Source organism: Oncorhynchus masou, chromosome 28 (genome assembly GCF_036934945.1).
Source record: "Oncorhynchus masou masou isolate Uvic2021 chromosome 28, UVic_Omas_1.1, whole genome shotgun sequence".
Lineage (NCBI taxonomy): Eukaryota > Metazoa > Chordata > Actinopteri > Salmoniformes > Salmonidae > Oncorhynchus > Oncorhynchus masou.
The window spans coordinates 34,825,801-34,853,718 of NC_088239.1; the positions used below are offsets into that span (position 1 = coordinate 34,825,801).

The 27,918-nt window shown below is 41.8% G+C and overlaps 1 protein-coding gene across 1 annotated transcript in view; it reads left to right on the plus strand.

Moving 5' to 3' along the window:
- LOC135517530 (cadherin-18-like) overlaps positions 1-27,918 on the plus strand; it is a 377,846-nt gene that overhangs the window by 325,080 nt on the left and 24,848 nt on the right. Inside the window, exons 6-10 of the mRNA XM_064941920.1 lie at positions 4,557-4,724; positions 6,034-6,221; positions 7,984-8,237; positions 14,005-14,141; positions 25,646-25,767. Coding sequence (XP_064797992.1) covers positions 4,557-4,724; positions 6,034-6,221; positions 7,984-8,237; positions 14,005-14,141; positions 25,646-25,767 — 869 coding nt within the window. The remainder of the gene's footprint in view (positions 1-4,556; positions 4,725-6,033; positions 6,222-7,983; positions 8,238-14,004; positions 14,142-25,645; positions 25,768-27,918) is intronic.

Sequence of the window (27,918 nt, forward strand, 5' to 3'; positions counted from 1 at the left end):
TTAAGAATAATGGACAAATATTGTATTATTCAGGTGTGCAAGACTTACCCCAAATGACTCACAGCAGTAATCGCTACAAAAGGTGTTTCTAACATCAAATAAAATAAAATAAAATATATTGGTCACATAAACATGGTTAGCAGATGTAAATGCGAATGTAGCAAAATGCTTGTGCCTCTAGTTCCGACCATGCAGTAATATCTAACAAGTAATCTAACAGTTTCACAACAACTACCTTATACACACAAGTGTAAAGGAATGAATAAGAATATGTACATATAAATATATGGATGAGCGATGGCCGAATGGCATAGGCAAGATGCAGTAGATGGTATAGAGTACAGTATATACATATGAGATGAGTAATGTAGGATATATAAACATTATATAAAGTGGCATTGTTTAAAGTGACTAGTGAAACAGGATTTACATTAAATTTTTAATTGTTAAAGTGGCTAGAGATTTGAGTCAGTATGTTGGCAGCAGTACTGTCTAAGAGGGTGAATACTTATCTAATCAAGATACACTGAGTATACCCTCCGCCTTTTGCCCTTAGAACATCCTCAATTCGTCAAGGATGGACTCTACAAGGTATCAAAAGTGTTCTACAGGGATGCTGGCCCATGCTTGTTCCAATGCGTCCCACAGTTGTGTCAAGTTGACTGGATGTCCTTTGGGTGGTGGGCCATTCTTGATACCCCTTGGAAACTGTTGATCGTGAAAAATCCAGCAGCATTGCAGTTCTTGGCAAAAAAACGGTGCGCCTGGCACCTACTACCGTACCCTGTTAAAAGGCACTTACAATTTGTGTCTTGCCATTCACCCTCTGAATGACACACAGACACAACACATGTATCTGTTGTCTCAAGGCTTAACAGTATTTCTTTAACCTGTCTCCTCCCCTTCGTCAGCACTGCTTGAAGTGGATTTAAAAGGGGACATCAATAAAGGATTTCACCTGGACTCACCTGGTGAGTCTATGTCATGGAAAGAGCAGGTATTTTTGATGTTTTGTACACTCAGTGTATATCAGTGTTGTTTTTTCATACATGTTTAATACATGTAAAATAAATACATGTTGACCTTAGTATTTTGTCTAGATTTGTAACACAACAAGGCTTTGTAACACAACAAAATGTGGAAAAATGTAAGGGGTGAAAAGGAATTTCTGTTTGCACTGTAGATGGAAGAGTGCAGAATATCCAAAGCCAAAACACATTTTATACTTCTTAGTAGGGTTGTGCTCATTGTTCATAAACAATGCTCAGTGAGTGATTGCTCTGGAGCGATGTGCCTTTGTGAGTAAAGCAGGAATAAGCAACCGTAAATGTCAGATCCTCCGTCTTTGTGTTGTTTTAATGGAAAGTGTGTCCATGTGCCAAGGTCTTCTGCTTCTTTGGGAGCCAGGGTTAAGTAATGCCCCGGCTCCATTTAATATCTTGGAACCTCAATGGCCTAGACCCACCATTGTACTCTATGTACGGTGTGCCAGGTAAACGTCTTAGTCTGTGTCTCAAATGTCACCCTATTCCCTATATAGTGCACACATTTTGACCAGAGCCCTATATGCCCTTGTCAAAAGTAGTGCACTAAATAGGGAATAAAGTGCAACTTGGGACATATGTCTTGGAATATCTCATATCTGCGGAATTTTTAAATGAATGACCAGTAAAGGTTACGGTTATTTCATGCACGAGTACTGTATGGGCTAAGGTGAAATCAAGCATGCATTCCTTTCCTATCGAGTTCACTTCCGTAGCTATTCATGGAATACGTTTTGAAAGGTTAAATTATTTCCAGATTCCAGACAATCTTGAACAGTGCACAAGATATATCAACGTATGGAATGTGTGTTATGCTGCCAATGGTAGCTTATGCCATGTGATAGACAGACACATGACTGACTACTATATACTTTGGCATCACAAGGCCACCCTGTTGTGATATTTTTTTTGTCACAGCTATTTGCCGGCCTGCACAGCATACTCTTATTGCATGCTAAAAGCCATTTATCTCTGCTGTGAGATGGAAGACTACTGTAGTGTGGAGATCAGCTGGACAGGATCCGAGAGTACAGACAACTGAACTACTGTATCCGTTCTCCTGGGTGACAGATGATGGCTCCGTCCCAAATGGCACCCTATCCCCTATATAATGCACTACTTTGACCAGGGCCATAGGGCTCTCGTCATAAGTAGTGCATTATTTAGGGAACAGGGTGCCATTTGGGACGCAATTTGATATGTAACCTAACCTCCCAAATCCCCTGGAAGGCATCGCTCCTCAACCCATTTATAGTGATTATTCTGCCCAAGACAAGTGTGCCCCACACCTTCATTTTGTTTGTTTGCTACTTCAAGGATTTTCACACATGCAGAAACTACCTTACACATTTTAAGCAGATATGTTTTCCCCTCAAGCAAGAAGTACGTCGAAAGGGTTGAGTAAGAAAATAGGAAAACAAGACAAACTGCACTTTTATACAGAGAAATGAACAATTGTCTCCTGGAACGTTCCTGATATTGGGAAAAGTAGACAACCCATATCCTGCAAACTCACACACTAAAATTGACATATTTTTCAAGGGGCCTTGTACAGATTAAATCACACAATGCGACCACTGATCTTTTCTATAACCTTGTAAAAATATTGATCAAGAAAATAAATGGACTGATTGCTACTGAAGAGAAGTGTGTTTCTACTCATTTTTTTTATCACAGCTACCGACTATACCAACTACTATGTCATTATTATATTCTATATTATAGACATCGCAGCCGAGACCCTGCTGTTTTCTGTAGATTGCTGTTAGCATCAGTTCACACAAAGGTTCACAAGAATAAAAGTTCACCAGTTGCTCAAGGTGTTTTGCCTCTGGGAGACAGAGAGTGAGAGAGATTGAGACTGAGAACTGAAGTAACAGGCAACACATATTAAATCCCAGTCCTTGATCTGGTTTCAGTGTACAGAGGGGCGAGACAGTGGGGCACTTTAACCCCCTCACACACATACTAATCATTACCAGAATGTGTATATTCTTTACTTTACAATGTGTGGGAATACAATATCAGTGCTAGCTTCAACAGGCATGGAATCGATTACATTGGATTGAGCACTGGGTAATTTACACAATTTGGACAGTGACATGCCATTTATTTTGTACTATATGTACAGTACTGTACTATGCATTGATTCAGAATATCTGTTAATCCTAGTAGAAAGTACATGGAGCTATATCCTGCATTATTATAGTGATAAACATGATTGAATGCGTTCTTTGGGGAAGGCTGCATTCTCTGCCTTACCAAGGTTGCATAGTCATTTGAAATATATTGGAAAGTGTAGAAAGGCTAACCTTGGCAATGAAACATTTGGACAATCAAGATCGAAAGGATGCTGGAGCAGCCTATTTTTATGTTATGCATCTTTTATTTAAACTGTCAAACTGAACGATTATTTCTCACAAGGCCCTTGTGAGAATCCAAATTCTGGCCTAGACAGTAATGGCACATTGCTTGAATAACTTATACACCACAACTTTCTCCCCTCCGAATCTACAAGGAATAGGGTGTTGGTCCATCACGAGTCAGAACAGCTTCAATGCACCTTGACATAGATGCTACACGTGTCTGGAACTCTATTGGAGGAATGTGAGAGATTTATTCCACAATAAAATCCATATTTTTTTTGTTTGTTGTTGATGGTGGTGGGAAATGCTGTCTCAGGAGCCGCTCAGGAATCTCCCATAAGTGTTCATTTGGGTTGTGATCTGGTGACTAAGACGGCCATGACATATGGTTTACCTTGTTTTTATGCTCATCAAACCATTCAAACCACCTGTGCCCTGTGGATGCAGGCATGGTCATTTTATGGCGGCATTGCCATGGAGAGCAAAAATAATGGCCAAAATAATGGCTTGCCCAGCATTTTTTCACATCACCCTAAGCATGAGGGGATTTTTATTGTTTAATTAACTCAGGAACCACACCTGTGTGGGAGCAGCTGCTTTCAATATACGTTGGCTCCCTCATTTACTCAAGTGTTTCCATTAGTTTGGTATTAGTATTTTCCAACCTTGCATTATTAGTTCCTGAAAAGTAAAGAGCCTAAGGTCATCGGCCCTATAAGCTCTATTACTGCTTCTGTTTTTTCCCATTGTCACCCTTACCCAAATAACAAGAGGAATACCATATTAATCTCAAGAATTCATCCTTTGATTTATTCAAGTCAAGTGACTTTAGGAATCTCTATTCATACAGAAAAAACATTGGTAGTCATAATACTGACATTGGTATTAACACTGTACTAACATAGATATCCATAGTAACATTTTAATTCCTCTATTCTTCTCCTCCTGTCCAGGAGTCATCAATTAGCCATGCAGTACAGTAGAAACATTGGTATTCATTGGTAACAGAGGTACTTCTTCTCCCCCTGTCCAGGATGGCTTCAGTTCTAAACTGTGTGGCCTTAGCCGAATAGTACAATAGTAACATTGGTATTCATACAGTGCAGTAGTAACATTGCTATTCTTATATTCTTTTCTCCGCGTCCAGGAGTCATCAGGACTGCCTTAGCCAACATGGACCGGGAGGCGAGAGAACACTATGCTGTAGTCATTCAAGCCAAAGACATGGCAGGATCAGTTGGAGGACTTTCTGGATCCACCACTATCAACATCACCCTCACCGACGTCAACGACAACCCTCCCAAGTTCCCGCAAAGTGAGTATAGATACCATGGCTAAATTCAGCAGGCAAAACGGTGTGTAACATTCAGAGAGAAATAAAACAAACATGCCTCTCTCACATCTGGAATAAGGAATCACATCAGACTATTTGTATAATTTATATATGCAATGTTTCCCACCATTTGCGTGGCCCAGTTACTCCATATCACTTGGATTTCAAGGCTTAACGGTATCTAAGACATCTGCTATCTATTTCTGCTAAATGCTAATTACTTTGATTGATAAACAGCAGTGCTTCTCAGAGACTCTTTGGCATGAGATCCTTTTGAGAGTATTTTTAGTAGGCCAATTATAAATGGAGTGTTCTCATCTATCTATAGAAGAATCATGATATACTCCTCCTCACTCACATAGATAGAGCTTCAATATAGAAACTCATCAGCTTTAATTGACTGTCAGTAGGCTCCAACTTTAATATATAACAGATGTGCAACAGACATTATTTAGATGAGCATAGCATTGACTAAAATCACACCAATTATGAATCATGATTTTAATGTATTTTTTATCTATCCTATCATGTAATAATAAGCAAATATTAATATGAAATTTGGTCTCAAAATGGACCTCATCAAATGCCATGCAGGCAACAACAACAAAAAATAGCTTGAACATTTTAACGTTATGTTGCTGTAACACTGAACATCTGAACATTTTTACAATATATAATCAATAATATATCAACTGGGAATGTAGCTTTTTCAATAGTAGAGAGAGAGAAAATGGCTGCACCAAGCTGTTGCACATACAAAACGCTGCTGGCACCCAGCCATACAATGATGCGATGTGATCTTGCTCACTCATTTTTCATAATAAAAGCCTGACACTATGTCTAAAGACTGTTCACACCACGGGGAAGCCATAGGAAAGGGAATCTGGTTGATATCCCTTTAAATGGAGCGAAGGCAGGCTATGGAACATGGAGCTTTCAAAATAGAAGCCACTTCCTGGTTTAATTTTCCTCAGGTTTTCACCTGCAATTTCAGTTCTGTTATACTCACAGACAACATTTTAACAGTTTTGGAAACTTTAGTGTGTTTTCTATCCTAATCTTGTTAAAGTAAACACTATTAAAGTACCTTCAGACACATTTCAGGTCTAAATGTTGAGTCAAGCATTCCGACATGATTTCAAAGGGCATTAAGTAGCAATTCAAGGAGCATCTGTGAAGTCATTTCAGGGTGACACAGCTAAAAAACAAAATCGTCAGCCCAAAATATGTCACCAACTAGTGATGTTAAGCTTTTTATAAATGGCTGTATTGTTATGCTCATGATCAACAGAAAATTACCAACTGTACGTCCCTGAGTCGGCCCAGGTTGGCAAGCCAGTGGGGAAGATAAAAGCCAATGACGAGGACCTTGGAGTCAATGCAGAGATCAAGTACAGCATCATCAACTCAGAGGGAGCAGCCATGTTTTCCATCAACACTGACAGGGACACCAGGGAGGGAATCATCAGCCTCAAGAAGGTAAACAACAGAGTATTAAGGTTTTGTGTCAGGACCCGGTTACGAACCTGGGTCTCCGGAGTGAGAAACAGTCACTTAACCAACTGAGCCACGAATAGTCAGCAGAACCCAGAAGATGAGGCAGACACAGCAGTACTTAAGACGGTGTATTTAATAAAGTAAAAAGGAGAAGTCCTTAAATACAAAAATGGCAAATCCAAAAGGTGGTAGGAATAGCACAAAAAGCCTCAAGAGATACTCAAAAACAAAAACAGAATTCCACAAGAGCATCCACCGGAATCGACAAGAATACACAGAACACTAGGGCTGGGTGCTAACATACAAACACAGAGCACAGAACTGAGGGAAACTAAGGGTTTAAATACAATCAGGGGAAACGAGGCACAGGTGCAAATAATAATGGGGAACAAGGGAAAAAACACAAGGTCAAAAAGCACAATGGGGGCATCTAGTGACCAAAACCCGGAACAACCCTGGCCAAATCCTGACATTTTGTATGATTTTAGCCAGTAGTTTTGAAAGTAGCGCTCACAAGGCAAAACGGGTCCCCAAAAATTGTGCACAATTGTGTACAACATCATCCATTTCATGTGATATATATATATATATATATATATATATATATATATACAAATTAAAACAGCAAAACAAATATATCTACATTTGTTTATCTGTTTTAATTTGTAAGATATGTTATGATTTTGTAAGTGCTTAAAGGACTTTTGAGAAACTTACCCCACCCACAATAGACTTCCTCAAAGCTAAGCTCTCAATATAGGGATGCAGGTCTTTAGATGTTGTACATATGAAATTGTGTAATTGTCACGACTTCTTCCGAAGTCGTTGCCTCTCCTTGTTCGGGCGGTGCTCAGCTTTCGACGTCACCGGTCTTCTAGCCATCATTGATCCATTTTTCATTTTCCATTGGTTTTGTCTTGTCTTCCCACACCCACCTGTTTTCAATCCCATTCATTACCTGTTGTGTATTTAACCCTCTGTTTCCCCTCATGTCTTTGTCAGAGATTGTTTATCGTCAGTGTAGTGTTTTTGTTGTATGGGTGCGCGACGGGTCTTCGTACCCATATTTATTTTATTATTCATTTGTCTATTTAGTGTTATGGAGCATGTTACTTGGACTTTATTAAAAGACTCCATTTTACACTCCGTTTGACTCTCCTGCGCCTGACTTCCCTGCCACCTATACACATATGCCTGACAGTAATTCCAAACTCTATCTGTAACGTTCTGTTTCATTTTGTTGGACTCGAACAAAACATTTCCGTGTGCGAACATGCACGTGCTTTCTCGTTACTCATATCACCACAATGGAAAGCACGCACATGCGCACACATGGAAATGTGTCTCGACCCTTCTATAACATGCTATTTTCATACAAAATAGAGATTTGGTTAAAAATAGCGAACCAATCCTTTAAGATCCCGTTGAATCACTATAAGGAAGATGTTCAACCATTTGCACTTGCACACTCACCTTTAACGATATAACAACATAGCATTGGTGTAAGGATTGGTTGGAGGAAGTTTCCACCATTGTAAAAGTCCACAGTGCACACTTTGGGAGAAGAGAGTAGATGCTCTATTCCTGTGTAATAATGCTGTTGATATTTTTGTTTAAAAAAATATTAACATTTTATATAGTACTTTAATAGACTACTTGCATTGTAATTACATGGTACACAAGTGGAATGAAGTCTGTTCCTAATCCTGCATTTTTTCCTGGTGCCTTTTTCCTGGACACACAGCCACTGAACTATGAGAGGAAGAAGACCTACACCCTTCAAATTGAGGGAGTGAATAGCCACTTGGAGCCTCTTTTTTCCTACCTAGGTCCTTTCAAAGATACTGCCACCCTAAAGATCACTGTGGGAGATGTGGACGAACCGCCTGTATTCTCTATGGACTATTACATCATGGATGTTTATGAGAACGCTCGGATTGGTAGAGAGGTGGGGGCTGTAACTGCCAGGGATCCAGACAGCAAAAACAGTCATGTCAGGTAAGAACTTGGAGCCAATGTATTCTCTTTTAGCATCCCAAATGACACCCTATTCCCTATATAGTGGACTACGTTTGACCAGTGCACTGCATCCGTATCCTGGATAGTACAGGATCTGCTAACATATACCGTGTGCACTCTGTTATGTTTTACGAGATACAGTGCCTTGCGAAAGTATTCGGCCCCCTTGAACATTGCGACCTTTTGCCACATTTCAGGCTTCAAACATAAAGATATAAAACTGTATTTTTTTGTGAAGAATCAACAACAAGTGGGACACAATCATGAAGTGGAACGACATTTATTGGATATTTCAAACTTTTTTAACAAATCAAAAACTGAAAAATTGGGTGTGCAAAATTATTCAGCCCCTTTACTTTCAGTGCAGCAAACTCTCTCCAGAAGTTCAGTGAGGATCTCTGAATGATCCAATGTTGACCTAAATGACTAATGATGATAAATACAATCCACCTGTGTGTAATCAAGTCTCCGTATAAATGCACCTGCACTGTGATAGTCTCAGAGGTCCGTTAAAAGCGCAGAGAGCATCATGAAGAACAAGGAACACATCAGGCAGGTCCGAGATACTGTTGTGAAGAAGTTTAAAGCGGATTTGGATACAAAAATATTTCCCAAGCTTTAAACATCCCAAGGAGCACTGTGCAAGCGATAATATTGAAATGGAAGGAGTATCAGACCACTGCAAATCTACCAAGACCTGGCCGTCCCTCTAAACTTTCAGCTCATACAAGGAGAAGACTGATCAGAGATGCAGCCAAGAGGCCCATGATCACTCTGGATGAACTGCAGAGATCTACAGCTGAGGTGGGAAACTCTGTCCATAGGACAACAATCAGTCGTATATTGCACAAATCTGGCCTTTATGGAAGAGTGGCAAGAAGAAAGCCATTTCTTAAAGATATCCATGTCGTTTAAAGTTTGCCACAAGCCACCTGCGAGACACACCAAACATGTGGAAGAAGGTGCTCTGGTCAGATGAAACCAAAATTGAACTTTTTGGCAACAATGCAAAACGTTGTGTTTGGCGTAAAAGCAACACAGCTCATCACCCTGAACACACCATACCCACTGTCAAACATGGTGGTGGCAGCATCATGGTTTGGGCCTGCTTTTCTTCAGCAGGGACAGGGAAGATGGTTAAAATTGATGGGAAGATGGATGGAGCCAAATGCAGGACCATTCTGGAAGAAAACCTGATGGAGTCTGCAAAAGACCTGAGACTGGGACAGGGAAGATTTGTCTTCCAACAAGACAATGATCCAAAACATAAAGCAAAATCTACAATGGAATGGTTCAAAAATAAACATATCCAGGTGTTAGAATGGCCAAGTCAATGTCCAGACCTGAATCCAATCGAGAATCTGTGGAAAGAATTGAAAACTGCTGTTCACAAATGCTCTCCATCCAACCTCACTAAGCTCGAGCTGTTTTGCAAGGAGGAATGGGGAAACATTTCAGTCTCTCAATGTGCAAAACTGATAGAGACATACCCCAAGCGACTTACAGCTGTAATCGCAGCAAAAGGTGGCGCTACAAAGTATTAAACTTAAGGGGGCTGAATAATTTTGCACGGCCAATTTTTCAGTGTTCGATTTGTAAAAAAAGTTTGAAATATCCAATAAATGTCGTTCCACTTCATGATTGAGTCCCACTTGTTGTTGATTCTTCACAAAAAAATACAGTTTTATATCTTTATGTTTGAAGCCTGAAATGTGGCAAAAGGTCGCAAAGTTCAAGGGGGCCGAATACTTTCGCAAGGCACTGTAATATATACTGTATATGTACAGACATCATGCACACATATTGTACAGTTAATACTACTGTTTACATACATATACATCTATTCAGGTGCCCTAAGACATTATAATCACCCCCCCCCCAAAAAAAAACTGCCTCTGCACCCACTATCATGTCCAAAAGCTTCAGGCCATTCAGGCACGAAAAACCTTGAATTAATTTTCCCATTTTCAAGAAATGAAGACGGAGTTGTGTCATAAACTCATATCAGATATATTACCCATACACCAGTAGATTGCAAACTAATAGTCCCTATTACATGATACAAGATCTTGGTTTGGTGAACCACCATGCTGTACATATGGGGCTTAGGGAATTCTTCAACTGCATTAAGCACTGAACCTCAGTCCCTTCACGTGTTATTGTGCCCATATCTCTTTCCGCCATATCTGCAAAAGACAAGCGTTGCCCCTTTATGAAGAAATATGTATCTATAATACATTTTCAAGGAGAGATAGAGGCACAGACAGTCTAAAAATAAATATTAAGAATGGTTGATTCAACAAAAGAATCTTAATATATTTTAAAGGGATTTGTGGTAAACAAAAAGGAAATCTACATATGAAAGGGTCTTGGTGGGATACCTCCCCCTCATCCAGTCTTACTGCTCTCTCACTGTTCTCCACCAGACAGAGATAGAAAATGGGAAATGTTTGGAGGACATCCATTTGAACTGGGAAAAATAAAAGATAGAAAAAACAACAATGCCACAGAAGAATATTCCCTGTGTTGGCGGTTGATGAATGGTATGTGTCAAAATGCAGTTGGGGCAGATAGCAGTCTCTTTCTCTATGATCGTTGATGTTGTTTTTGCCTCATGTTTTAGCTATGTTCCTTTGATATACAAGGAAACAAGGCCAGTAGTCTTGTTTGTTCTGACAGTTTCATGTCCCTCTGAAAGTGAGACATTTAATAACCTGAGTCATACTTGTAGGGCACTGTAGATGGTCCTCTTTCATAGTACTAACATGTATTTTTTTTATAAAGCTCTATGCTTGACTCACTTGACCTAAACACTTGTCTCCTACAAGGAGCATAGGTCATTAGTGAATGTTTGACAATAGAAAATGGCTAACATATATTATTACTGAGAACCATTACTGAATTAGTGGTGCAAATGGAAATTAAAAGATAAATTACCAACCACACATTTGGTGTTCATTTCATACATAATAACAGTCTTATAAGGAACATAAACATACATGAACAAAGTTCTTGTTCTCTGTTCAAGACACATTTTGATGCATTTTAATGACTTAGTAAAGACTGTGGAGAACCAGTGGAGGACCATTAATACAATATTACTATCACACATCAAAACATGATTACACAAAACATTCCTCTCTTTAAAGAGCCCTGTATAATTGCTGTTAACCAATTTCAGTGAGTTGTCCACATTAGTGCCCTGAACAAACCCATTTACTGACTGGCTGAATCCTAAATGGCACCACTGCCACCACCATGCTTCACTGTGGGGATGCTGTTTTCGGGGTAATGCAAGGTGTTGGGATTTCACCAGACATAACGCTTTCCTTGATGGCCTAAAAGCTCGGAGACCTGTGCAAACTTCCCGTGCTTACCGGAGAGCGAGAGGGACCGGGAAGGCACCGTGTTATGCGGTGGAGCGCACGGTGTCCCCGGTGTGTGTGCATAGCCCAGTGCAGTACATTCCAGCTCCTCGTATCGGGCGGGCTAGAGTGGGCATCGGAGCTATGTGCCATGAAGCCGGCTCTACGCATCTGGTCTCCAGTGCGTCTCCTCGGGCCAGTGTACATGGCACCAGCCTTACAGATGTTGTCCCCGGTTCGCCAGCACAGCCCAGTGCGGGCTATTCCACCTCGCCGCACTGGCCTGGCTACGGGGAGCATTCAACCAGGTAAGGTTGGGCAGGCTCGGTGCTCAATAGCAGCAGTGTGCCTGCATGGTCCGGTCTATCCGGTGCCACCTCCATGCGCCAGCCCTCCGGTGGCAGCCCCCCGCACCAGGCTGTCTCTCTGTCTTCTCCCTACAGGTGCTCCCGCCTGTCCAGCACTGCCAGAGCCTTCCTCCTGCCCTGCCCTGCCCAGCGCTGTCAGTCTCCCGTCTGGCCTGAGCTGCCAGAGTCTCCCGTCTGTCCTGAGCTGCCAGAGTCTCCCGTCCGTCCTGAGCCGCCAGAGTCTACCATCTGTCCTGAGCCGCCAGAGTCTCCCGTCTGTCCTGAGCCGCAAGAGTCTCTCGTCTGTCCTGAGCCGCCAGAGTCTCCCGTCTGTGCTGAGCCGCCAGAATCTCCCGTCTGTCCTGAGCCGCCATAGTCTCCCGTCTGTCCTGAGCCGCCAGAGTCTCCCGTCTGTCCTGAGCTGCAAGAGTCTCCCGTCAATCCTGAGCCCCCAGAGCCACCAGTCTGTCTTGAGCCGCCAGAGCCGCTAGTCAGCCAGGAGCCGCCAGTCAGCCGCCAGAGCCGCTAGTCAGCCAGTAGCCACCAGAGCTGCCAGTCAGCCAGGAGCTGCCAGGGCCGCCAGTCAGCCAGGAACCGCCAGTTAGCCAGGAGCCGCCAGTCAGTCAGGAGCCGCCAGAGCCGCCAGTCAGCCAGGAGCATCCAGAGCAGTCAGCCAGCCAGGAGCTGCCAGAGCCGTCAGCCAGCCAGGAGCTGCCAGAGCCATCAGTCAGCCAGGAGCTGCCAGAGCCGTCAGTCATCCAGGCGATGCCAGAATTGCCCTTCACTCCGGAGCTGCCGGAGTCTCCCACCTGTCCGGCGCTGCTGGAGTCTCCCGCCTGTCCGTCGCTGCCGGAGTCTCCCTCCTGTCCGACGCTGCCGGAATCTCCCATCCATTCGGGACCCGTGGCGAGGGTCCCCAGTCCGAGGTCGGCGGCGAGGTTCGCCGCTCGTAAGAAGCCATGGGGGCGGATGAGGAGGCGGATAAAACCTGTGGTGAAGTGGGGTCCATGTCCCGTGCCAGAGCCGCCACCGCGGACAGACACCCACCCAGACCCTCCCATATAGGTTCAGGTTTTGCGGCCGGAGTCCGCACCTTTGGGGTTTCTTTCACTTTCTGACCATAGTTCTGTTATTTTATTCTTTGTTTTAGTATGGTCAGGGCATGAGTTGCGGTGGGCAGTCTGTTTTTTTTTCTATGTTGGTTTTTGTGTTCAGCCTAGTATGGTTCTCAATCAGAGGCAGGTGTTGTTAGTTGACTCTGATTGAGAATCATACTTAGGTAGCCTGGGTTTCACTTTTGGTTTGTCGTTGTTTGTTTCCGTGTGAGTGTTTGGGCCACATGAAACTGTTTCGGTTTTTGTAAATTCACGTCATCGTTTATTGTTAGGGGCGGCAGGGTAGCCTAGTGGTTAGAGCGGTGGACTAGTAACCGTGAGGTTGCAAGTTCAAACCCCTGAGCTGACAAGGTAAAAATCTGTTGTTCTGCCCCTGAACAGGCAGTTAACCCACTGTTTGTAGGCCTTCATTGAAAATAAGAATTTGTTCTTAACTGACTTGCCTAGTTAAATAAAGGTAAAAAATAATGTTTTGATTCAGTGCTTTCTTTAATTAAAATCATCATGAACACTTACAACGCTGCACTTTGGTCCTCCTCTCTTTCTCCCGATGACAACCCTACACACTTCACCAATTTGGACTATTTTGCGTAAGTCTATGACATGAAATCCAAATAACAATACATTGAAAATACAGGTTGTAATGAAACAAAATAGGAAAAACGCCAAGGGGAGTGAATACTTTTCCAAGGTACTGTATATACGGAATAGTGTGCCATTGGGATGCAAGCACTGTAGTGTCTGAAACAAACCCATTGCACTGTTGACCGTAGACTCCATGGCAAACAGCAATGTGTTTGACATCAACCCTTCAAGGGTAATTTATTTTTGATGAATTTCCCATTTCTTCAGGTCTGCTTGAAATGTTTCTTAGATTGTGCAAATGTGGTATTCATGTAAGCCTCCTTTCTCAAAATAGGTATTTCATCGACCACAGTGAGCACAGCGATAAGTATTTCAAAATCGACATGGACAGCGGAGTTATACAGACTACCCAGAGTCTGGACCGGGAGGACATGCCATGGCATAACATCACTGTGATAGCTTCGGAGGTTGGTAGGTACCCAGGGTTTCCATTCATACTGCAGCAGTGTGTGTGTGTGTGTGTGTGTGTGTGTGTGTGTGTGTGTGTGTGTGTGTGTGTGTGTGTGTGTGTGTGTGTGTGTGTGTGTGTGTGTGTGTGTGTGTGTGTGTGTGTGCGCGTGCATATCCTCAAGCATGAAATATAAAATCTGTAAAGATTTAGGAGGAGTTATTAAAACCACACTGGTATAGGTGAGGTTAACCTCTTGAAACTCCCCATCCCGGATCCGGGATTGTGACTAAGCCTCAGGCTCATTAGCATAACGCAACGTTAACGATTTCTGAAAATCGCAAATAAAATTAAAATAATGCGTTTGCTCTCAAGCTTAGCCTTTTCTTAACAACACTGTCATCTCAGATTTTCAAAATATGCTTTTGAACCATAGAAATTGACTAATTTGTGTAAGAGTATGCAAAGCTAGCATAGCATTTTGTGTAGCATGTAGCACGCAACATTTTCACAAAAGCCTAACCAAATAAATAAAATCATTTACCTTTGAAGAGCTTCTGATGTTTTCAATGAGGAGACTCCCAGCCACATACCAGATGTTCAGTGTTTCCTGAAAGCGTCTGTGTGTAGGAGAAATCGTTCCGTTTTCTACATTGCGCCTGGCTACCAAACGAACCGAAAAATGCAGTCACCTACAACGTGAAACTTTTTCCGGATTAACTACATAATATCGACGAAACATGGCAAACGTTGTTTGGAATCAATCCTCAAGGTGTTTTTTCACATATCTCTTCATTGACATGCAGTTCGTGGAAGGTTGCTTTCTCTCTTTCTCCCATGGAAAAATACTGGCAGGTGACTTTTGCGCACCAATTTCGGCGCAGGACACCGGGCGGACACGTGGTAAATGTGGTCTCTTATGGTCAATCTTCCAATGATCTGCCTACAAATACGTCACAATGCTGCAGACACCTTGGGGAAACGACAGAAAGGGCAGACTCATTCCTCTTGCGTTCACAGCCATATAAGGAGATCATGAAAGACAGAGCCTCAAAAATCCTTGTCATTTCCTGGATGCCAAGTCATCTTGGTTTTGCCTGAAGCTCACGTTAAAGGGCACGCACAGAGAAGATATTTGTATTTCTGGACACGTCAGAGTGTTTTCTTTTCGAACAGTAGCAATTATATGCATAGTCGAGCATCTTTTTGTGACAAAATATCTTGTTTAAAACGGGAACGTTTTTCTTCAAAAAATGAAATAGCGCCACCATAGGTGTAAGAGGTTAAGTGAAGTGTCAATCAATGTATCTTTTCTTGTTCTGATCTTATGAAATCTATTAGCATTTCCTTTAGCCTTTTCACAAACCATTTACTCATGGCTTAACCTCCCTAACTGATAATGGCACAGAGACAAGAAGTTATGTGCAACTTCCAGCACGCGTTTACGATGAACACTGTGGCAATACCAGCTTTATTAAGTAAGAGTGGCCAAGTAGGCTACCGTGGCTATTTGATCATAATGTAGGCCTACCAAATTGGCTTACCATCAAAAACAATATCCCATAACATTTTATCATGGAAATAGCTGTTCTGTCATTCAGCCTACAGTAGCAGCCAATGTGTGGTGTTTAATGTAGACCTACATTCCATCAGACTTGCAGGGCTTGACATCAAGCATGCAGTGCTTGACATTAACCTGTTTATCCACTTGTCCTTCAGATGAGGAGGTGACTGAAAATGTTGTGTTGTTTGATGCAAGAAACCACTTGCATTATTATTATTCCCTCCCATACCATATTATTACAGAGAATCAGACAAATGATGCTATTTGGGACACAAACACATGATCCTTTAATGACTGTCATATTAATATTTAATGGTGATCAAAATTATATATTATTGTGTTTTATAACTTATATTAAAACACTACTATTCTGGTTATGTAATTGTTGTTGCCGTTTCCCAAAAAATCTAAAGCATGGCTATATAGAGAGTGTGTTTGGCGGATGTTCCAAGGCTTTTAACAGTTTATTCATGGCACATTTTATTGAACATATTTACTGTTGTTTAATTTCCATAATATATTTGCCTTTAAAAGTGTATCATTATGCATGGGTCATTAATAGTTGCAAAATTGCTCCATGAGAGTTGCAAAAATGACATTTGAAAATGCTTTCAATTTGTGTATATCTTCTGCACAGAATTACCACTTCAGTCTTACTGCTGGTGAAGTACGTGTCGGATGAAGCTAGTAACCCATTATAACTGCTGATATTTGGAATTTGGAAGAAATAGGCATAGATCACGCTATTATTTCCACTTGAGTTGTATTGTATATACTTGAGATTGTACATCTCATATAAACGTCATGATATACATTTCAATATATATAAGAGCGCTTCATGCTACTATGAATATTGAAAGGGATTCATTTTTACATACAGTATATTCAATTTTCAACCGGAAAATTTGAAAATTGCGACGGAGAAGAAGGCAGACGTGCACCCCAACCAATTGTGTTTTTTTTATTGTTTATTTGCATTATTTTAAGATATTTTTTTACAAATTTTGTGCATGCGAACAATATACTGCTTTCTCGGGAACAGGCCCAGATCCCCGTGATTTGTCTGAAGAGGAGGCGGAGAAAACGGGGCTGGAGGGCGGGCAGCCTTCTAAGAATTCATAGGGATTGAATAAACCCCCATATCCTTCCATTCTGCTTGCAAATGTGCAATCTTTGGACAATACAATAGATAACCTACGAGGAAGATTAACTTCTTGCGTCGAGCAATCCCGGATCCGGGATCCTATTTATAGCCTCAAGCTCATTTGCATAACGCAACGTTAACTATTCATGAAAATCGCAAATGAAATGAAATAAATATATTTGCTCTCAAGCTTAGACTTTTGTTAACAACACTGTCATCTCAGATTTTCAAAATATGCTTTTCAACCATAGCTAAACAAGCATTTGTGTAAGAGTGTTGATAGCTAGCAAAGCTATAAGCCTAGAATTCAGCCAGCAACATTTTCACAAAAACAAGAAAATCATTCAAATAAAATCATTTACCTTTGAAGAACTTCAGATGTTTTCAATGAGGAGACTCTCAGTTAGATAGCAAATGTTCAGTTTTTCAAATAAATATTATTTGTGTAGGACAAATCGCTCCGTTTTGTTCACGTTTGGCTATGAAAAAAACCTGTATCCAGTTATAGCCTCAAGCTCATTAGCATAACGTAATGTTAACTATTTATGAAAATCGCAAATGAAATGAAATGAATGTGCTAGCTCTCAAGCTTAGCCTTTTCTTAACAACACTGTCATTTCAGATTTTCAAAATATGCTTTTGAACCATAGCAAAACAAGCATTTGTGATAGCTAGCGTAGCATTTAGCATAGCATTCAGCGTGCAACATTTGCACAAAAACCAGAAAAGGATTCAAATAAAATAATTTACCTTTGAAGAACTTTGGATGTTTTCAATGAGGAGACTCTCAGTTACATAGCAAATGTTCAGTTTTTCCTGAAAGATTCTTTGTGTAGGAGAAATCGCTCCGTTTTGTACATCACGTTTGGGTACCCAAAAAAACGAAAAATCAGTCATCAAAACGGCGAACTGTTTTCCAAATTAACTCCATAATATCGACTGAAACACGGCAAACGCTGTTTAAAATCAATCCTCAATGTGTTTTTCACATATCTCTTCATTGATATATCGTTCGTGGTAGTCTCCTTTCTCCGGTGAATCGCTTGGAAAAAGACGTGCAGTTGAAGATGACACACCAATTTCGACAGAGGACACCGGGCGGACACCTGGCAAATGTAGTCTCTTAAGGTCAATCTTCCAATGATATGCCTACAAATACGTCACAATGCTGCAGACACCTTGGGGAAACGATAGATCGGGCAGGCTCATTCCTTGCGCATTCACAGCCATATAAGGAGACAATGAAAAACAGAGCCTCAAAAATCGTACTCATTTCCGGGTTGAAGTTGCATCTTGGTTTTGCCTGTAGCATCTGTTCTGGGGCACTCACAGACAATATCTTTGCAGTTCTGGAAACGTCAGAGTGTTTTCTTTCCAAAGCTATCAATTATATGCATAGTCAAGCATATTTTTGTGACAAAATATTGCGCTTAAAACGGGCACGTCTTTTTATCCCAAAATGAAATAGCGCCCCCATAGATGTAACAGGTTAAACGACCAACGGGACATTCAAAACTGTAATATCTTATGCTTCACAGAGTTGTGGCTGAATGACAACATTATCAACATACAGCTGGTGGGTTATACACTGCACCGGCAGGATAGAACAGTGGCGTCTGGTTAGACAAGGGGCGGCAGACTATGTATTTTTGTAAATAACAGCTGGTGCACGGTATCTAAGGAAGTCTCGAGCTATTGCTCGCCTAAGGTAGAGTACCTCATGATATGATGTAGACCACACTATCTACCGAGAGAGTCTTTATCTGTATTTTTCGTAACTGTTTTACATACCACTACAGTCAGAGGCTGGCACTAAGACAGAATTCAATGAGCTGTATTCCCGCCATAAGCAAACAAGAAAACGCTCACCCAGAGGCGGCGCTCCTTGTAGCAGGGGACTTTAATTTAGGGAAGCTTAAATCCGTTTAAAAAAAATTCTATCAGTATGTTAAATGTGCAACCAGAGGAGAAAAAAACTCTGGACCACCTTTTCTCCACACACAGAGACGCATACCTTGATCTCTCTCGCCATCCATTTGGCAAATCTGACCATAATTATATCCTCCTGATTCCTGCTTAAAGAAGGAAGCATCAGTGACTAAATCTATAAAAAAGTGATCAGATGAAACAGATGCTAGGCTTCAGGACTGTTTTGCAAGCACAGACTGGAATATGTTTCAGGATTCCTCCGATGGCATTGAGGAATTCTCCATTTTAGTCATTGGCTTCATCAATGAGTGCATTGATGACGTTATCCCCACAGTGACCGTACATACATACATACCCAACCAGAAGCCATGGATTACAGGCAACATCCGCACTGAGCTAAAGGGTATTGCTGCCATTTTGAAGAAGCAGGACTCTAACCCAGAAGATTATAAGAAATCCCACTATGCCCTCCGATGAACCATCAAACAGACAAAGTGTCAATACAGGACTAAGATCGAATCGTACTACACCTGCTCTGACAATGTTGGATGTGGCAGGGCTTGCAAACCATTACAGACAACAAAGGGAAGCACAGCCGAAAGCTGCCCAGTGACACGAGCTTAACAGACGAACTAAAGTCCTTCTATGCTCGCTTCGAGGCAAATAACACTGAAACATGCATGAGAATAAGAGCACCTCCTCCCAGCTGCCCACTGCACTGAGGCTAGGAAACATTGTCACCACTGATAAATGCTGTATAATTGAGAATTTCAATAAGCATTTTTCTAAGGCTGGCCATGCTTTCCACATGGCAACCCCTATCCCGGTCAACTGCCCTGCACCCCCCACAGCAACTCACTTAAGCATCCCCCATTTCTCCTTCACCAAAAATCCAGTTAGCTGATGTTCTGAAAGAGATGCAAAATCTGAACCCCTACAAATCAGCCGGGCTAGACAATCTGGACCCGCTCTTTCTAAAATTATGTGCCAACATTGTTGCAATCCCTAACACTAGCCTGTTCAACCTCTCTTTCGTATCGTCTGAGATTCCCAAAGATTGGAAAGCTGCCGCGATCATCCCTCTCTTCAAAGGTGGAGACACTCTAGACCCAAACTGCTACAGACCTATATCTATCCTACCCTGCTTTTCTAAGGTCTTCGAAAGCCAATTTAATAAACAGATCACCAATCATTTCGAATCCCACCGTACCTACTCCGCTATGCAATCTGGTTTCAGAGCTGGTCATGAATGCACCTCAGCCACGTACAAGGTCCTAAACGATACAATAAATGTCATCAATAAGAGACATTACTGTGCAGCCATATTCATCGACCTGGCCAAGGCTTTCGACTCTGTCAATCACCTCAAATGACTGCCTCGCCTGGTTCCCCAACTACTTCTCTGAAACAGTTCTGTGTGTCAAATTGGAGGGACTGTTGTCCGAACCTCTGGTAGTCTCTATGGGGGTGCCACAGGGTTCAATTATTGGGCAGACTCTCTTCTCTGTATGCATCAATGATGTCGCTCTTGCTGCTGGTGATTCTCTGATCCACCTCTACGCAGACGACAACAATCTGAATACTTCTGGCCCTTCCTTGGACACTGTGTTAACTAACCTCCAGACGAGCTTAAATGCCATACAACTCTCCTTCCGAGGCCTCCATCTCCTCTTAAAGGCAAGTAAAACTAAATGCATGCTCTTCAAACGATCACTGCCCGCACCTGCCCGCCCATCCAGCATCAATACTCTGGACGGTTCTTAATTAGAATATGTGGACAACCTCAAATACCTAGGTGTCTGACTGTAAACTCTCCTTCCAGACTCATTAAACATCTGCAATCCAAAATGTGCAACCAGAGGTTGCACCAACCTTCAAAATAACAACTATAACACAACCAAAAAAAATCTAGAATCGGCTTCTTATTTCGCAACAAAGCATCCTTCACTCATGCTGCCAAGCATACCCTCGTAAAACTGACCATCCTACCGATCCTCGACTTCGGCGATGTCATCTACAAAATAGCCTCCAACACTCTACTCAACAAATTGGATGCAGTCTATCACAGTGACGTCCGTTTTGTCACCAAAGACCCATATACTTCCCAACACTGCGACCTGTACACTCTCGTTGGCTTCATACTCGTCGCCAAACACACTGAACTGCAAAAATAACTGAAGCTGGAGACTCATATCTCCCTCACTAGCTTTAAGCACCAGCTGTCAGAGCTCACAGATCACTGCTCCTGCACGTAGCCATGCATGTAATCTGTAAATGGCCCATCCAACGACCTCATCCCAATACTGTATTTATTTATTAATCTTGCTCCTTTGCACCCCAGTATCTCTACTTGCACATTCATCTTCTGCACATCTATTCACTCCAGTGTTTAATTGGTATTTTGTAATTACTTCACCACCATGGCCTATTTATTGCCTTACCTCCCTTATCTTACCTCATTTGCACACGCTGCATATAGACTCTTTCTACTGTATTATTGACTGTATGTTTGTTTATTCCATGTGTAACTATGTATTGTGTTATGTGTCGAACTGCTTTGCTTTATCTTGGCCTGGTCGCAGTTGTAAATGACAACTTGTTCTCAACTAGCCTACCTGGTTAAATAAAGGTGAAATAAATAAAAATAAAGAGTGTCATCTGTTCCGGAAGACTGTGTGATCACGCTCTCCGCAGGTGATGTGAGTAAGACCTTAAAAACAGGTCAACATTCACAATGCCGCAGGGCCAGACGGATTACCAGGACGTGTACTCCGAGCATGCGTCTTCACTGACATTTTCAAACTCTCCCTGTCTGAGTCTATAATACCAACATGTTTTAAGCAGACCACCATAGTGCCTTTGCCCAATACCACTAAGACAACCTGCCTAAATGACTACCAACCCGTAGCACTCACGTCTGTTGCCATGAAGTGCTTTGGAAGGCGGATCATGGCTCACATCAACACCATTATCCCAGAAACCCCAGACTCACTCCAATTTGCATACCGCCCCAACAGATCCACAGATGATGCAATCTCTATGGCAGTCCAGACTGCCCTTTCCCACCTGGAAAAAAGGAACACCTATGTGAGAATGCTATTCATTGACTACAGCTTAGCATTCAACACCATAGTGCCCTCAAAGCTCATCAATAAACTAAGGACCCTGGGACTAAACACCTCCCTCTGCTACTGGATCCTGGACTTCCTGATGGGCCACCCCAGGTAGTAAGGTTAGGTAACAACACATCCACCACGCTAATCCTCAACACAGGGGCCCCTCAGGGGTGCGTGCTCAGTCCCCTCCTGTACTCCCTGTTCACGCATGTCTGCATGGCCAGGCACAACTCCAACACCATCATTATGCCTGAACAGGCAGTTAACCCACTGTTCCTAGGCTGTCATTGAAAATAAGAATTTGTTCTTAACTGACTTGCCTAGTTAAATAAAGGTAAAATAAATTTAAAAAATTAAAAAATTATGTTTGCCAATGGTAGGTGTGATCACTTACAACAATGAGACAGCCTTTAGGGAGGAGGTCAGGGACATGGTTGTGTGGTTCCAGGACAACAACCTCTCCCTCAACGTGATCAAGACAAAGGAGATGATTCCTCAACTAACCTGTGCCCCCTAGTTGAATCCAAGATGGCGTAGCAGTGCAGACGTGTTTTGTCGCTGTTCCGTGTAAATTTTGTATTTTTTTTTCATCTTATTTTGTATATATTTCAATATTTTTCAATCTCTTTTTCCATTTTTAAATTAGATATACCTTCTGGCAACCCACCTCACCCAATGTGATACGGATCTGCAATTTTTAGACCATATAGCTAGAACCTCCATCAGAAGATAGTGATCAGATGCTAACCAGCTAATTAGCTACTAGCTGTTTAATCACTGTTGTCCACTGCTACAGGTCTTAGGCTCAGACACCAGCCGTTTTTGCCCTGGATAATAACCGCCAGTATGCACAGCGCGATATCAACCCTGAGCATACCAGACTGCTTTTCTCTACTACATCACCAGATTTCTGCCATAAGCTCTGGACCATTACTCCAGATAATTCCAGCTAGCTAGCTGCTACTGGGTGGCCCAGCTCCGAAGCTAGCCATGAGCCAGGCCCATCTCCCAGCCTGCTCAGTGGACCCTATGATCACTTGGCTACACAGCTGATGCCTCCGGGACTCTTCACTAACATAAGCTCTAGCTAGCTGCTACCGAGTGGCTATAGTGGCCAACGCCATTGTCCCGATGCTAGCACCAGTCAGCCTCGAGCCAGGCACATCTCCCTGCAAGCAAACAAAATTACTCCAGCTACAATACCTCTTTTGTCAATTGGCCTGGGCCCTTTGTAGACACGGAGCCCCGCCGATCCATCACGACTGGTATGCCGACGTAATTCCGTCTGATGTGCCCTCAACCGTCACTTGTCGGACGTCGGTGAAGACGCTTCTGCTAGCCCAGGCCTGCTAACTTTATGAACGCTGTGTCTCCCGCATGGTAACGTAGTAACGACTACCTAACGAATTCCCTGTTTCATCTATTTCTGTTCACTGGACCCTATGATCACCTGAATACATAGCTGATTCCTGCTGGACTGTTCATTGATAACGGTACTCCATTTTTGTTTATTTTGTTTATCTGTCGGCCCCAGCCTCGAACTCAGGCTTGAGTTGAGTTGATCTGACATACCAGTACGACCTAAGATGGCCTATGGACGATATAGGAGCTGGTGCCATCATTTAGTTCTAACTTTTGAATGCTATGGGCTGTCAGCTCAGTTCCAATTGCATCTGAAATATGGACTCTCAACTTGGTTATACAGTGGCTTGCGAAAGTATTCACCCCCTTGTCTTTTTTCCTATTTTGTTGCCTTACAACCTGGAAATAAAATAGGTTTGGGGGGGGTTGAATCATTTGATTTACACAACATGCCTACCACTTTGAAGATGCAAAATATGTTTTATTCATGATGCCGCTTGCTTGGTGGTGCACCTTGCATGGTGGTGCGCCTCGCTTGGTGGTGCACCTTGTTTGGTGGTGCACCTTGCTTGGTGGTGTGCCTTGCTTAGTGGTGTTGCAGACTCTGGAGCCTTTCAGAACAGGTGTATATATATATACATATACTGAGATCATGTGACAGATCATGTGACACTTAGATTGCACACAGGTGGACATTATTTAACTAATGATGTGACTTATGAAGGTAATTGGTTTTACCAGATATTATTTAGGGGATTCATAGCAAAGAGGGTGAATACTTAAGCACGCAATACTTAATTTTCTTTTTTAGATATATATATTTTTTCCAAGTTCTTTCTTTCATTCCACTTGAACAATTTGGACTATTTTGTGTATGTCTATTATATGAAATACAAATACAAATCCATTTAAATTACAGGTTGTAATGAAACAAAATAGGAAAAATGCCAAGGGGGGTGAATACTTTGTAAAGCACTGTAGAGCTAAGAATTTCTTTATTATAATGGCTGCTACGCCCCGCAGGGTCCCAAGCTCCATACTGTATCTTTAACTTTTAAGGGTACACATTATCTACCTCTGTGCCAAATGTAGTTTCAGCTTAGCCGCACACCACTAGAATATTATTTTTCCTTCCTCCATATTAACACAGAAATCATGGTAAATAAAAAAAATGTCAGTAACTAGCTGCTTGACAATGTACTTACAATTTCAGAAAGAATAATTCAGACATATTAAAATAATATGTCAGATTTTTTCAAAGTCTGCGTCCCAAATGAAGTTACACCCTATTCCCTCTGATGTGCGGGTCATCAGTAGTACAATATGTACAGTACCAATTGCAAAAACCATCATGCGCAATGATGAAACTGGCTCTCATGAGGACTGTCACAGGAAAGGAAAACCCAGAGTTACCTCTGCTGCAGAGTATAAGGACACCAATAATAAGAAGAGACTTGCTTGAGCCAAGAAACAGAAGTTATGGTCATTAGACCGGTGGAAATCTATCCTTTCGTCTGATGAGTCCAAATTTGAGATTTTTGGTTCCAACCACTGTGTCTTTGTGAGACGCAGAGTAGGTGAATAGATGATCTCCGCATGTGTGGTTCCCACCATCATCAAGGCAAAGGGTGGCTACTTTGAAGAATCTAACATTTAATATATATTGGTTACTACATGATTTCATATGTGTTATTTCATAGTTTTGATGTCTTCACTATTATTCTACAATGTTGAAAATAGTAAAAACCCTTGAATGAGTAGGTTTGTATTACAGTGCCATTTGGGAAGTAACCAAAATGTAGTTACATTAATCTTCATAACACCTATACAGCTTAATCTCCAGATTGTAAGATTTTAGTAAATTGAGCACTTAATATACATAATATGTATTTGTGTAAATGGATGTATTGTTTCTTGAATTCATTAGCAACATTTTCATCAGATGTGTTATTTGTCAGCCAGAGCGAGTGGTACCTTTACACATGAACAGACAGTCACACATGGTTTGGTAGACTGGGCCCTTAGTCTGATGTGGTGAATAATTGCCTATGCAAGCATGGGACCAAATAATCCATCACCCATAGCAAGCTAAAGTAACTCAAATAACAAATATATTGTTCTTTGTGTTGTTCTTTAGCCTGTAAATTAAGACCGTAAACATTGTCTCCTCCTACTCCTAGATTATCTTGTCAAGTTGTCTACCACCAAGTCAATTGAAAAAATACAAAAGATTTTAAAAGATACAAAAAAAAATGCAAAACAGATCCCTTGGATACCACTTTATTAGTTTGTGTTATTGTTAATTCGGGATCCATATTCATAAAGTGTTTCATAAAGAGTATGAGTGATGACCTAGGATCAGTTTTTTCTTTTATTAATGTTATTCATTTGTGTGTGTGCATTTTATTCTAGACAACCCTAGCCTCCTCAGCCATGTCCCCGTCACTGTGCAGGTGTTGGATGTGAACGACAACCCTCCTGAAATTAACAAGGACAAGGAGGTCATTGTGTGTGAGAGCTCAAGGCCAGGACAGGTGAGCATAAACTGTAGCGCACACACATACACACACACATGAGACAGAAGGTGCTGAGAGCTATGGATTATCTCTCGTCAACTCCCTTGACCTGACTACATGCATTATGCAGTGTACCTTTGTGTTTCCCCCAGCAGTTTGGATGAGAGAGAGAGAGAGAGAGAGAGAGAGAGAGAGAGAGAGAGAGAGGGAGAGAGGGAGAGAGGGAGAGAGAGAGAGAGAGAGAGAGAGAGAGAGAGAGAGAGAGAGAGAGAGAGAGAGAGAGAGAGAGAGAGAGAGAGAGAGAGAGAGAGAGATTTTTATTGTTTATTTCACTTTTGTATATTATCTACCTCACTTGCTTTGGCAATGTTAACACATGTTTCCCATGCCAATAAAGCCCCTTGAATTGGAGAGAGAGAGCGAGGGAGGGCGGAAGAAGGGAGAGAGAGATTGGGCAGAAGAAGAGAGAGAGATTGATTGATTCATTGGGCAGAAGAAGAGAGAGAGATTGGGCGGAAGAAGAGAGAGATCTGTATTGTTTATTTCACTTTTGTATACTATCAACCTCATTTGCTTTGGCAATGTTAACACATGTTTCCCATGCCAATAAAGCCCCTTGAATTGGAGAGAGAGAAAAGAGAGAGAGAGAGAGAGAGAGAGAGAGATTGGGCGGAAGAAGAGAGAGAAAGGTAACAAGGTAGACAGACAGAGAGAAAGAGAGAGAGGAGTGGCAAGGAGAGGCGTGTTGAAAGACAGAGGGGGAGCAAGCAGAGTGAGAAAGAGGGGAGGGTTAATGATTCCTCATTCAAATTGCCTCATAGCTCATTCCAATTTGCTCTTTGTAGATTCTTATTCATTTAAATTAAGAATACTGCAGAGATTTTGGACAATCACTTCCAGGGAGGAGGTGCAAGCAGGGGTGGTACAAGCAGGGGTGGTGGAGATGGTGGTTTGCCATATAGCCATGTAGCTAATACTTCTTTAAAAATTGGTTTGATAGTGTCACCATTCCTACAGAAACTTGAATGAAATAAGATAACTACATCTTTTTGTTTTTTGTATTTAGGGAGGGGTGGGGATTATTACTTTTGTTAGAGAGTTTGATTGAAAGTGCTACTTACAGTGCCTTGTAAAAGTATTCATCCCCCTTGGCGTTTTTCCTATTTTGTTGCATTACAACCTGTAACTTAAATAGATTTTTAGTTGGATTTCATGTAATGGAAAAATGACTTGTTTCAAAAAAATTCTACAAAATATAAAACGGAAAGTTGGTATATGTATCACCCCCTTTGCTATGAAGCCCTTAAATAAGATCTAACCAATTACCTTCAGAAGTCACATCATTTGTTTAATAAAGTCCACCTGTGTGCAATCTGTCACATGATTTCAGTATATACAGTGGGGCAAAAAAGTATTTAGTCAGCCACTAATTGTGCAAATTCTCCCACTTAAAAAGATGAGAGAGGCCTGTAATTTTCATCATAGGTACACTTCAACAATGACAGACAAAATGAGAAAAGAAAATCCAGAAAATCACATTGTAGGATTTTTTATGAATTTATATGCAAATTATGGTAGAAAATAAGTATTTGGTCACCTACAAACAAGCAATAATTCTGGCTCTCACAGAGCTGTAACTTCTTCTTTAAGAGGCTCCTCTGTCCTTCACTCGTTACCTGTATTAATGGCACCTGTTTGAACTTATGATCAGTATAAAAGACACCTGTCCACAACCTCAAACAGTCACACTCCAAATTCCACTATGGCCAAGACCAAAGAGCTGTCAAAGAACACCAGAAACAAAATTGTAGACCTGCACCAGGCTGGGAAGACTGAATCTGCAATAGGTAAGCAGCTTGGTTTGAAGAAATCAACTGTGGGAGCAATTATTTGGAAATGGAAGACATACAAGACCACTGATAATCTCCCTCAATCTGGGGCTCCACGCAAAATCTCACCCCGTGGGGTCAAAATGATCACAAGAACAGTGAGCAAAAATCCCAGAACCACACGGGGGGGGACCTAGTGAATGACCTGCGGAGAGTAACAAAGCCTACCATCAGTAACACGCTATGCCACCAGGGACTCAAATCCTGCAGTGCCAGACGTGTCCCCCTGCTTAATTAAGTACATGTCCAGGCCCGTCTGAAGTTTGCTAGAGAGCATTTG